Genomic DNA, 12,500 nt, shown 5'->3' with positions numbered 1-12,500 from the left:
AGTAACATATGTTATCACTTAATTTCTTGCTTCGGAAAGCAATGTGGTTGTTGTTAAAATAAATAAACAAATTTAAGGAAGTTTGATATGCTCTTCTTGCAGTCAATTGAAGAAAAACTAGTAAGGTTTCACTCTGAGGGTATCTATAGACCAGCTACTATAAGACCCTTGCTGCCACTTTGTTCTCGACATTGCAGTGGTCATTGAAGTAACCTTATCAAGTAGCAGTTTAGGTCATTAAGTCTCACGATGGTAAGGTCAATGTGTACCTTCATCCACTGGCTGAGATTGGACTGGTTGTAAGGCAGCTCTATCACCATGAGGAGCACAATGCAAGTTTCCACTGTTGTCTTGTTGATCGAGGTCTAAGGCAGCCCTGTTGGCTTGGGGAAGGGATTGCACGACAGCCCTGTTACCTTGAAGGTCAAGATCCATAGCAACACTTCCACCTTGATGAATCGAGTCCAAGGTAGAACTGTTACCTACAAGTATAAAAGTTAATCTCTTCATGCATGGTGACACAAGTATATAAGCTATATCATAACAATACATGTATAAGTTATACTGTATGTACCTTTACTAGCAGACTGGTTTTCCAGGAAATAAGCCTCTAAATCTTGCACCTCACTATCATAGTCATCTAGGTCAGGATAAAGACAATACTTTTATTTCTTGCAAGTGCACACAGTTCATAATAAAAAAAAATGGACAAACTACTCAGTTTTTAGACATGATTTTCATGTTCTCACCACAAATATATTCACCAAAAGTGTCATCAAAACTAGCACTTGAAGAACCTAAAAAAGGGATCAACCATCAGAGTGAAGCAGACAGTTTTGGACATTTAAAGTCCCACCAGTGAAATGTACAAGCTAAAGGTGTTTCACATACGGTGGCCCACCAATATTAAATTATCTACGCCAACTGCAAATAGCCATACATGTAAGCCGAGGGGAATTTGTAGGGTACTATGGCAGGCAGATACAGTACACTGATCTGATCATCAATGGTATCCAATACAAGTAAATATTATTGAGAGTACCACCACAACACAAAATTCATAAATAACATCGAACTATCTTACACTCCTTGCATATTTGAAAAGATATTATTTATTAAAGCGACAAACTCACTTTCTTCGCCGTGGTCTTTTGTTTTAATGTTGACATGCTCTTGTTCATCATGAATGTCCATTTCTTGGAGTGGACAAAGAAGAAGTGTTATGCGGCTGTAGGCTTTTCCTAAGTCTTCTTTGTATTTCTCCAAAGTAAATGGCTCATCAGTGCCCGGCAGATTTACAACCTCACTCCCATCTGGATAGCACAGCTTGTAAGTTAGGTCACTTCTAAAAGACCTATCGTAAGCCGCTCTTTTCTTCAAAGCTTCTTCACGTACAGTTTCTGCTGATGCAGACTTGCTGACCTTTAGAGGTAAGGACTTTCCTCGAATTAGTTTCAGTATTCCTTTCTTGCTGGAAGAGATACCAACTGTGATAATGACAGGGGTTTCATCCGCCGTCTTTTTCTTCTTGCTTTTGTTATCAATGAATTTCCCCCTTTCCGTTGACTTTTTAGCCTTAAATTCCTGAAAGCTGATCGTTGAACTTGTAGACGCAACCTTCGTGTTTTCACCATACGTTTTGCCGCATTTAGGGCAATACTTATAATCACTCCGCAACCATGCACCGCAGTTTTCACAAAACATGGCGGCAAAGAGCACGAGGTTGTATGATCACGTGATATGAAAATGCCGTGCTTGTTACCAGTCTTCCAATTTTTTGTTGTGCATCGTGAAATTTAATTTTGCATCATGAAACGCTGTTCTGTTCTATGTAACTATTTTGTATCACGAAAGATTGTTGTGTACCGTGAAATTCTTTTTTGCATCACAGAAGATTGTTGCGTACCATGAAAAATTGTTTTGCATCATGAAAGATTGTTGTGCACCGTAAAAAATTGTTTTGCATCACGAAAGATTGTTGTGTACCGTGACAAATTGTTGTGCATTACGAAAGATTGTTGTGTATCCAGCTCAATATTGAGTTGTGTTTTGCCCTTGTGGGCCACCGTAATTTTGTCACGCTCTGATTTTATATTTTTCAAGTTAAACTGTTTTTCCGATTTTTCCCGTCAAAATGCCTCGGAAAATTTATTCCGTTGCAGTGCGAAACACATGTATCTTGGAGCAAAAGACCAAAGAAAAGGAATCGTAATGGCACAGTTGTCACAACGACATATTGGAAAAGCTAGAAGCAATGACCGATCGGAGCGAGAAAGTGGACGGTACAGAAGAATTATAATTTTCAATGGAGCCATCTTTAAGTCCACTACAATGGAACATGACTATTTATCATCAAAATTAAGAATAACCAAATGTAGTAAATTCTTTGAAGACAACCACACTGAGTCTTGGATTAATACTTTAAGTTCAATAATTATTACAAAAAATATCACGAAGCATCAGCCAGGCATCTGTTTTTGTTTTGTACGATCGGCTGCCACCAAGACCGACAAAAATTAGAAAAATAAAGATTCAGGGGCGTCCAATAACAGAGGTAAGTACTGAACAATAATTAGTCAAAAGCAAGTAGGCTCACCACAAGAAACGATTATCAAAGCAAGTAGCCAGATGATCACTTCAGCGCGTACGGGTAGATTCCTCACTTCAAATATCCATGCAACGTTACTCAAAAACACTCAATCTTCCCAAAAACACTCAATCTTCCCCAAGAATCAAGGAAATATCCACTTAAAAAATGAAAAACTCTCTTCTTCCTATGCTTGTTGCCATTGAGAATATCCCAGAGTGCACCGTTAAAACAGGTGAAAATGTCGATTATTTACCGGGGAGGGGAGTGTAAAGGGCGCTGTTTTAGAAACTACAGAGGAGGGCTGTCGGGCTCAAAAATGGTGGCTCTGTCGTCACGTCATTGTGATAAAAGGCACATAGGATCATACGGTTGAAAATTGCCATTTATTTTAAAGATCTTTGAGGTTCCTGTTTATGGTTTAACTGCAAGTAAACGTTTGTGTCGATAAAACTGTGAAAAATTTTCGTCTCTTTGTGTAAGAAAAAAGCAGAAGTGTCCACTTTTTCGAAAAAAAAAACAACTAATTATTTCCGAAAAATACGTGGTTACCCCCTATTGTCATTTCACAATACAATAACCCAAACTAAGATCTTCTTATCTGCCTAGTCATACCCCAGGAAAAAAAAATCTTCTCATTAGTTGGCACTGTCCTTAAACATGCAATCGGCGTAAATCATTGCAGAGTTGGTTTTTGACAATTTCTGTACACATCAATGGGTTTAATTAATGTAGGCTTCTACGCCGCCTCAATAAGATAACATAGAAAGCACATTAAGTTCAGGACTCGCTCTGTTTTTCTTTGGTTTTTTGAAAGGACCGATTTCGTGGCGTATTATACGACGTGGTAACAGGGGACAAATTCGAAATTGCCATTCTTACCGTGATTATGTGCAACATGGTCATGATGACGATACAGCACCATGGGCAGTCAAGCCGGATCACCAATGTCTTACATATCCTCTTGGGTGATGTATTTTAATGACCATTGCTGTGGAAAAAATATTTGTTTGGCGACGGGCGAAAAGACAGAAAAGGCAGGAGTCGCCAAGCACGTAGCTACAGTTTCAAATCATTCCCTCAAGCCATTACACCTTGAACATCTATTCTTGGTTTGCATCCACGTGATGAGACGGCCATGTTAGTGTCAAAACAATAGAAAATGACCCCACAAGTATTGCATAATAATAGAGTCAAATTCCCAAAAGACATTTCACTGCGTTAACCAACATGCATGGCCGCCGTAACGACAGATTCAAACCATCGATAATTGCATTTGACCGTTTCTGTGTATGTTTCAGTTTCTAGTTTCTCATTGAAAATGATACTGGTTGTGTCAGTGCTGGAAACGTATTCCCCCCCATAAACACAATAATAATATTAGTATACTTCACTCTTTTCATCATCTTTGAATTTTAAATTGCATTAGCGTTAATCACTACAAGAGATATTAGATATTGGTAAAATATACTTGTTTATTGTTTTCATGGATGTCATCAAATGACTTGAACTAAAAATGTTCCTCTGGAACTTGCAGGGAAAAATTACAATCAACTCTGCAGGTCATGCTGTTATTCAGATTGCAAAATTCTCCTATTATCCAAACAGTCAGAATTAATATTGATTAAAACCAGAAACCCATAAGGGTTGAAACGTGTAACGCGCGTTCACAGCTTCCGAATATTCAGTGCGAACTGGTTGGTTGAATGTCTCAGTGCTAAGTACCATATTTGGAAACCCCTCGCTCTTGTTGTTCCAAATATGGTACCTAATTGAATATTCAAAAGCTTGTTTCCGAGCACACAAGGGGCCGTTACACGTTTCAACTCTTATGGGTTTCTGTTAAAACTTAATGAAATAATATTTTCCATTCGCCCTTAGCTTTCAGATATGAGATTGGGCATAACCAGCTCATATCCATAACATACTCATTTGATAATTGTTAAATATTATTTTGTTGTCACAATGATATTACTTATGGTGATCATGTTTGAGAATGTCCTGTTTGTATTAAGGATGGTGCCTACTTTATTATTGCGCAAACGTTCTGTGTATCTCGAGATACTCGGGTTTCCTTTGAGTGGTGCTTTCTAAAACAGGGATATTTTTGCCCGCTTTAAAACTATGAGGAGAAAGCAAAACTTAGCAAGAGTTCTTAATATCCAAAAAGAAAATTGGGGTAGCCATGCATTTTTTAGAGATAATTAAGCTTCAATTTGGAAAAGAATGCAGTAAATTGTTTTGTATTTTAAAGCTTTTTACAAATATTTTGATTAATTATCTTTCAAATATGCGTGTTTACCACCAATTTTCTTTTTTTATTTTATTAACCCCAAAAAAAAATTGTTGAGATCTGCTTTTCCCGCGTATTCATAAATCGCGCAAAAAAATACCTTTGAATTAGTAGGCACCGTCCTTAAATGCGCAAGATACCTGAGTGGTTGCTTGAAAATGCATTAAAACTTTGATTCCTTAATGAAAGCCTGACAGGCCATCACGGATCTCAAACTTGGTGTTCACTGGCATATTTACGGCAGAAGCCATCGTCAAACTCGTTGCCTTGCGACAACACTATTTCAAGAAAGCCTGGAATGTGTTTGATTTTACCATAGTTGTGTCATCGGTGATAGGTAAAGTATAGGTCACTTGCATGTGAGCCATTATGATAACTGGCTTACTCGGTGTCAAGTCTAGGCAGGTTTTTACATCGGCGACTGACGTTGTAATCATAGATCCGCAAATATATGCATTTTAGTCATTCCCACGGATAGTCAATAGACTTATGATTACTGGCCATTCTTTCGGTTTAGGGCAAAGTAGTATTCCTCCATCAGTTCTCATTATAAAACTGTCAAGGGTCACGGGGTATTTAGTGTATGTTGCATTATAAAATGAATTATGAATAATCATTATTAGTATAACTCTCATCACTCTAAATCTCATTCTCATTCTCATTATCGTTATCATTTTATGTCAATTGCAACTTAATTCCAAGGAAATGTTCACCGTCTTCTGCTAGATGTTATTCATTGCAGAAGCCTTTTGATTCAACCGTCGTTCAGCTTTTGGTGCCTAAGTAAAAGGCAAACATAAAATAAACGTCCTATTCACTTCAGGAAACGCTCATCGCTTCCAGAAGTTGCAGGGATCAATCTTATCACATGTAATCATTTTTCCAAAATGGGATTTTGGGGGTGAGGGGGGGGGGGGGGGGGAGAGTGAGGAAGTAGGGAACACGACCAATACTAGTCGCAAACAACCACTACAGGACAGGAAATTGGAAAAATACCTAATACACCATGGGCCCAGTTTCTCAAAAACTGATTACCATCAATCTGCGATTAAGTACCAACCGAGGTATGAATTTTCAACTTGTCCATCAAAAGAGGCTTAGTTAGGTAATTCTAGGCTAAAGGAAAACGAAAGTCTTAGTCAAGATTGAAGGCTAAAAATCTTGAGCAAAACCTTGTCTGGACGATTGTGAATAAAATGCAACTTAAGATTCCAGTAATCTAGGATTAGCTTAATCAAGCTTTGAATAACTGGGCCCTGATTACCACTATTAAATCCAGCAATCAGTTGAATTTTCTAGAACAATCAGCACACGACTCGTCATCCATTCAGAATGCAGAATGATGTCGCAATAGTACGAAAGTTGCTTTCTTCGCCAAAAGAATGTTACAACTGAGCATGAAATGTGACAAGTCAAACTACTTATTTTATTTGCAGGAGTGGTACTTGACGAAGTTAACATCAAAGAAGCTGTTGTCAATCCAAGTCTCCTTCGAGTAATGCGAATCTTTAGGATTGCCAGGTTACTTAGAGTTTTGGAATTTGCCAAAGGAATTCGCCAGCTACTTGTTGCACTTATGATTTCCCTGCCTGCTCTTTTTAATGTCGGCACTCTGTTGTTGCTTGTCCTCTTCATCTATGCCATAATTGGTATGTCTGCTTTCGGTCGAGTGAAGAAAGAAGGAAGCCTAGATGATATCGTTAATTTTGAAACGTTTGGTAGTTCTATCATGCTACTCTTTCGCTTGTCAACTGGCTCAGGTTGGAATGACGTTATGATCTCTTTGTCCATTCAACCTCCCAACTGCGATCCAAGTTACCGAGGTCTCCCCAAAGGCAATTGTGGATCTCCACTGGGCGCAATCGCGTATCTCATTAGCTACATAGTGGTCGTGTTCATGATCATCGTCAACATGTACATCGCTGTAATTCTGGAAAACGTGAACCGTGCTCATGAAACCGATGATTTTGCTATCAAAAAGGAGGACTTTGATAGATATTACCTTAAGTGGGCGTCGTTTGTATCCAATGGAAAGCAGTTCATTCCGCTTGATCAATTGTCAGATTTTGTGGATGGGCTTGATAAACCGTTCAGGCTCCCTAAACCTAATGAATCTCGATTACGACAGTTGGACATTCCCATACGTGCAGGCCAACTCATTCACTGCTTTGACCTGCTGAAGGCTCTGGTACGGAGTATTCTGGAAGAAAATGGAGAGTCAGCAGACGTATTTAAAGATATCACTATAAGAATGGAAGCAGAGTTTACCAAGTCAATTGGAAGGAGGCATTCTATAGCTATATTAGGCTCCACGCAGAACAAATTTCAATGTGATCAACAAAGTGAGTTGGTCTAGCGAGTTGCTGTATGATATGCATCAATGGTAGACTAATGATAATGTTATTACAGCAGTCTTATTTTAATTGTGGTGACAGAGGTGTTCACGTGGATAATCCTGGGAAACCTAACATGTTCTGTTCTTTAGTGAAAGTATAAAGTTAGTGAACTGGTGGCCAAAACAGTTATTCTGTTAGTATAAACGTTGACTGAAAGGCTAGTCAATTGTTTTTGTGTGAAAGGTATAACATTGACTATTTAATTGCATTAGTTCAAAAGGCAAATATCGTTCCAAGAATTTTGAAGGATCTCCGTAAACAGCAGTAAATTTTAACATTGGTTGCAAATAAACAACCTTTCAATGGGAATGCTTGCTATTTGTTCCTTCCTTTGGTGTCTAAAAAAATTCATATACGGCTGAGACTAGCTACTGCCCTCGGCTTGAATGTAACTCTTAATAATTTGCAATATTGAAAAGTGCTGATAGCTTCTAAGTTGACTTATTGAATGATTTCATGTACAAGTAAAGAACAGCAATAAAAATGAAGGATAAAGTGTTTTAGTTCCATAATGTAAGTTTGTGTGAGTTGTACTTCTAAAATTAGATTGCAATAGCTGTCTTTGAATTATAGTGAGAAAATGTATTGTTCTGTTCCGTAAACTACGGATAGACTTTCATGTACCGGAGTAAAAGAACAAAAGAACCATTGTTATTCCGATTAGGCCTTGCTAATTAGATATTGTTATGTTCGCTTTGTTCCTTTGTTTTATGGGCATTGATTATTTCACTTCCAGTAAATGAAAGACCAGCCTAAACTACGGAATCTCGACTCACTTCAGCTTCTTCTAGACCTATTTATAATGAAATGCTCATGTAAAAGCTCGAACACTTGTTGAACACCTATTGTAGTTACTTCTCAGGGCGTCTAACGAGAATATAGTTCAAAACCACTTAAACGTAGCATTGTTATTTTAGTACATGTAAACGGTAGATATAGGCATATTTTTATCCCCCAGATATTTTCATCTGTTCGGATTTCCTAGCTGAAAGTCTAGCGATCCGAAAATTATAGGGATCAAATCTTACCTTCAGTCAGAAAAAAGGAAGAATGAATTCGTTCGTTTACAATCTTTTTTTTTTTTTTTTTTTTCGTGCCACCTTTTTCTTTCTCTTTCAGTTTACATAGGGTGGAGTAGACGCAAAAATAAGTATTGAAGGGCAAGGGGGTCTGAGGTTTTCGGGAGAACACCTCACAAGCGCCCACCTAAAATGAAACCCTTCCCCGTTACCTACCATACTTTACTCTTCTAATTATTTATTTTACTATATATTTTTTTCTCTTTTTGTTCTCCTTTTTCAAATGCATTGCTTGTACCATTCATCGGTTTTATTAACTTTATCTATGCATAAGCGTTACTCTTTCTCTCATTTATTTTATTACCTCATCCATTTTTATTGCACTTTATCTAAAATTGTACAGTGTGGCAAACGAATAAAACAATGAAAGACTTGTTGTTTGGAATGCAAACGCTAATCAAACTGTAGAATGAAAACAAACAGGATTAACTGCTTTGTGTGAAAAAGGTCCACTACACCTTTGGCCTCCGGCCCTCGTGATTTCCTTTGTATAAACACGCTGTCCAAAGGGTGAGTTTAGTTGCTGCATGTAATGGTTAGAGAACACTTCAAAGAGTTCAGTTTCTTTTCTTTTTGTTGGTTATGATGGGTGCATGTTTATCTCAATTTGTCCATGGTAAAGTGGACTGCAAATTCAAAAACACGTGCAAATTTGGATGCATGTTTGGAGAAGAGCAAATTTAACAGTCTCAAGGTTACAGATTACAATATAAGTGGTACGTTCAAAACAGTGACTAATTGCATTACGTAAACAGTGCGTTGTCTTTTGGTAATTTGCCATGATGTATTTGAGAGCAATGCCGCAGCTGAAACAAGACGGCAATCACGGGTTGAGCCAGTCACGATGGTAATCAAAGATATCCTGTGATGAGCTCATGGAAAAAAATGTCAACCTGGAACTATTCTAAACATTATTGATTTACTGTATACAATTCACGTGATGAACATGGGGGTAGTTTCTAAAGAAAGTGTGGTGCTGCGTCGGTGAGGAAGTAGTATACAAAAATTTGGTATTACCAACGGAGTTGATAATGTAAATTGGCCACCGTATAGAGATTCTAAAAGCTGACGTCTCGAGCGTTAGCCCTTCGTCAGAGCGAATCGAGGAATTGTGGGTTACGTGTAGTTTTTATCGTAGAGTAGGAGCTACGCTATTGGTGGTAACATGGCAACGTGAAAAATAAGAATATATTAGTTAAATAAAAAGCGTTCGTCAGTACCGTGAGGATTAAGGGTGCCGATTTGGAAGATAAATTTTTGTTCCAGATTCTTGCGGCTTTCCGTCGTGCCTAGATATAGGGAAAGGCCGCAGATAGTCATGTGTTTTTTGGAGTAGTTAAGGAGATCAAAATGACGAGCGACTGGCTTAGATGCATCTTTGTCATTCTTCTCAACATTGTGAAGGTGTTCGTGGAATCGGTCACCTAGTCGTCTACTTGTCTCGCCAATGTATAATTTATTGCATAACGTACAGGTTATGCAATAAATGACATTTGCGGAGGTACATGTGAAAAGATCAGTGATCTTAACAGATCGCTTAGGTCCCAATATCTTGCTAGTGTTACGAATGAAAAGACAAGTTTTGCCTAGTGGGCGCGCGCATTTGAAAGTGCCGGGTTGCTCGTTAGTTTTGAGCGCGCTTCTAACTAAAAAGTTGCCTACGTTTTTGTCGCGTTTGAATGAAATAAGTGGAGGTTGCGAAAGATTCTACTAGTTTCGGGATCATTTTTGAGTAATTTGAAATTATTAAGAATGATTAGACTTTTGACTGCGTGATTATGAGGATGGAGAGTGAGGGTGAATGGAATTCTGTCATTCTTATCTTTTTGTGACGTTTGTAGTGATGACTGTCGATCAAATTGATGGGCGCGATGATGGCCCGCTTTGGCCACGGAAAAAGGATAGCCACGTTTTAGTGCATAACTTGTACGTTATGCAATAAATTATACATTGGCGAGACAGGTAGACGACTAGGTGACCGATCCGCGAACACCTTCGCGATGTTGAGAAGAATGACAAGGATGCATCTAAGCCAGTCGCTCGCCATTTTGATCTGCCTAACCACTCCAAAAAACACATGACTATCTGCGGCCTTTCCCTATATCTAGGCACGACGGAAAGCCGCAAGAATCTGGAACAAAAATTCATCTTCCAAATCGGCACCCTTAATCCTCACGGTACTAACGAACGCTTTTCATTTAACTAATATATTCTTATTTTTCACGTTGCCATGTTACCACCAATAGCGTAGCTCCTACTCTACGATAAAAACTACACGTAACCCACAATTCCTCGATTCGCTCTGACGAAGGGCTAACGCTCGAAACGTCAGCTTTTAGAATCTCTGTACGGCGGCCAATTTACATTATCAACTCCCTTGATAATTATACCAATTTTTTGTACACGTGATGAATATGATTACGGTGATTGGCTACCGACATTAAGCGATTTCCAGACGATCGTAAATTGACTGGGAAATTCAAAGCTGCTATTGGCTCCGATATTTCTTTTGTTACCCGTTACCCGTGAATGAGCCGTGATGCCGCTAAATACCTCGTAGATTCTACAATTCCACGAGCGAAAAAAAAGACAAACTCTTCGAGTGGGAGCGAGGGTTCTCGCGTGCGAACAAAACATGTGGAGCGCCCAAATAGCGACACTGAGCTCAGAATCAGAAAAAAACCGCTGATTTTCTTGGTAGAAGTATCGCATTATCCCAATAGTCATCCCTAGCGCCTAAAAGTCATGACATAGGAAAAAAAACTTGTTTAGTCGGTTTATCAGCCAATCGATCAAACAAAACCAATTGCCCCATATTACGCTTTTGTTTATGAAGGGCACTTTCAATTATTTTTAGTGTCACCCTTAAATAAAAATAACATATTTGGATCGATTGAAATTGTAAACAATGACCCCATAAGTGCAGTGAAAGTAGCACTCATAAATATGTTTGTCTGTGGCTGGTTGTTAAGGATTTAAACGTATTGAAACTTGAGAAAAAAATGCAAGTTACGCGTGTAATAAGGCCCCAAAGAAAACTCTTACGTGAAATGACATTCTATCAGATACCAATGAAGATACTTTCGCCGTTAAATTCTTTCAAGCCAGTAAGCCAAATAAACTTGTTTATAACAAACTCATCAGTTTAAAGCAGACTAGCCCCAGCGGAAGCCAAAGCAAATGGATCGCAGATTGCAACCTGGAATTCCCTCAGTCGATAAACTGGAATGCGGTTTATGAAACCCCTTTCTGCTGTACAAAGGCCTCCAAACTAATCGTTTTCCAGTTTAAACTTCTTCATAGACGATTAGCAACAAACGACTACCTTCACAAAATTGGGCTCAGAAATGATGACATTTGCACTTTTTGTAAGAATGGTAAAGAATCCTTAGCTCACTTATTCTGGCATTGCAGAGAGACTTTTTCTTTCTGGGGAAGATTTCAAGACCTACTCACAAGGAATCAAGTAACAATAAAAGAAAAGAATTATTCCATGGATTTAGTATTAGGACTAAAAATAAATGTCTTCTGCCACTTACAACATTATTTCTACTTTCTTGTTGCTAGATATTTTATATGGACGTGTAAAATGAAGGAAATAATACCAAGTATAAACAATTTTCCTATTTTCTTACAACACTTTTGTGATCTAGAATATGACGAAAAGAAAAAACCTAAACCTCTCCAAAATTGACAGTCTTGGTACAGTTGGAAACCTAGCCAATTACATTATGAAAATTATTGTAACGTAAGAAGAGTGCTTGGAACCTATGCATGCTATATGTATGTTATCTCTTCGCCGGTGTTTTAATGTGTTTTAATGTTAACGTGTTTGTTAAAATAACTATTAAAAAAAAAAAAAAAAAAAAGTTACACGTGTAAGCCGTTAACTATGAGCTCACAATAAACGGCTCGAAACAGCCGAGTAGCTAAGGGCCTCTCAAGCTAGGTTTTACCATATTAGTAAAAAAACAACCCTTCCCGTTAAATGGACTCCACTTTCAAATAAACCCCATCTTTGGGAGACAGTGTGTTTCCTGCATGCATGACCATGGGCACTTGTGTTTCGGGGGATCGCACAAACTTGTACTTCATCAGAATTTTCACCAAGGCGATCCTGATTTCCATCAGGGCAAACCTCATCC

At 38.3% G+C, this 12,500-nt stretch overlaps 3 protein-coding genes across 3 annotated transcripts in view; 1 reads left to right on the top strand and 2 right to left on the bottom strand.

The window, feature by feature from the left end:
* Window positions 1-1,704, bottom strand: part of LOC138027380 (uncharacterized) — a 3,095-nt gene extending 1,391 nt beyond the window's left edge. Inside the window, exons 1-4 of the mRNA XM_068874955.1 lie at window positions 1,134-1,704; window positions 750-797; window positions 575-640; window positions 270-482 (exon numbers count right to left, since the gene is read on the bottom strand). Of these exons, the coding sequence (XP_068731056.1) occupies window positions 270-482; window positions 575-640; window positions 750-797; window positions 1,134-1,704 (898 nt within the window). The remainder of the gene's footprint in view (window positions 1-269; window positions 483-574; window positions 641-749; window positions 798-1,133) is intronic.
* LOC138026911 (sodium channel protein 1 brain-like) overlaps window positions 1-9,471 on the top strand; it is a 50,016-nt gene extending 40,545 nt beyond the window's left edge. The window contains exons 22-25 of the mRNA XM_068874367.1: window positions 3,405-3,543; window positions 5,086-5,217; window positions 6,317-8,791; window positions 9,070-9,471. Coding sequence (XP_068730468.1) covers window positions 3,405-3,543; window positions 5,086-5,217; window positions 6,317-7,236 — 1,191 coding nt within the window. The 3' untranslated portion in view covers window positions 7,237-8,791; window positions 9,070-9,471. The remainder of the gene's footprint in view (window positions 1-3,404; window positions 3,544-5,085; window positions 5,218-6,316; window positions 8,792-9,069) is intronic.
* Window positions 9,472-11,841: 2,370 nt separating this feature from the next.
* LOC138026662 (cytochrome P450 3A4-like) overlaps window positions 11,842-12,500 on the bottom strand; it is a 6,501-nt gene continuing 5,842 nt past the window's right edge. Inside the window, exon 2 of the mRNA XM_068874097.1 lies at window positions 11,842-12,500. This exon is cut by the window's right edge and continues 816 nt beyond it. Within this exon, the coding sequence (XP_068730198.1) occupies window positions 12,340-12,500 (161 nt within the window). The 3' untranslated portion in view covers window positions 11,842-12,339.

The sequence above is a fragment of the Montipora capricornis genome, chromosome 12 (genome assembly GCF_036669925.1).
Source record: "Montipora capricornis isolate CH-2021 chromosome 12, ASM3666992v2, whole genome shotgun sequence".
NCBI lineage: Eukaryota > Metazoa > Cnidaria > Anthozoa > Scleractinia > Acroporidae > Montipora > Montipora capricornis.
The sequence above is the reverse complement of the archived record's forward strand: the minus strand, read 5'-3'. Positions and strand labels throughout refer to the sequence as shown.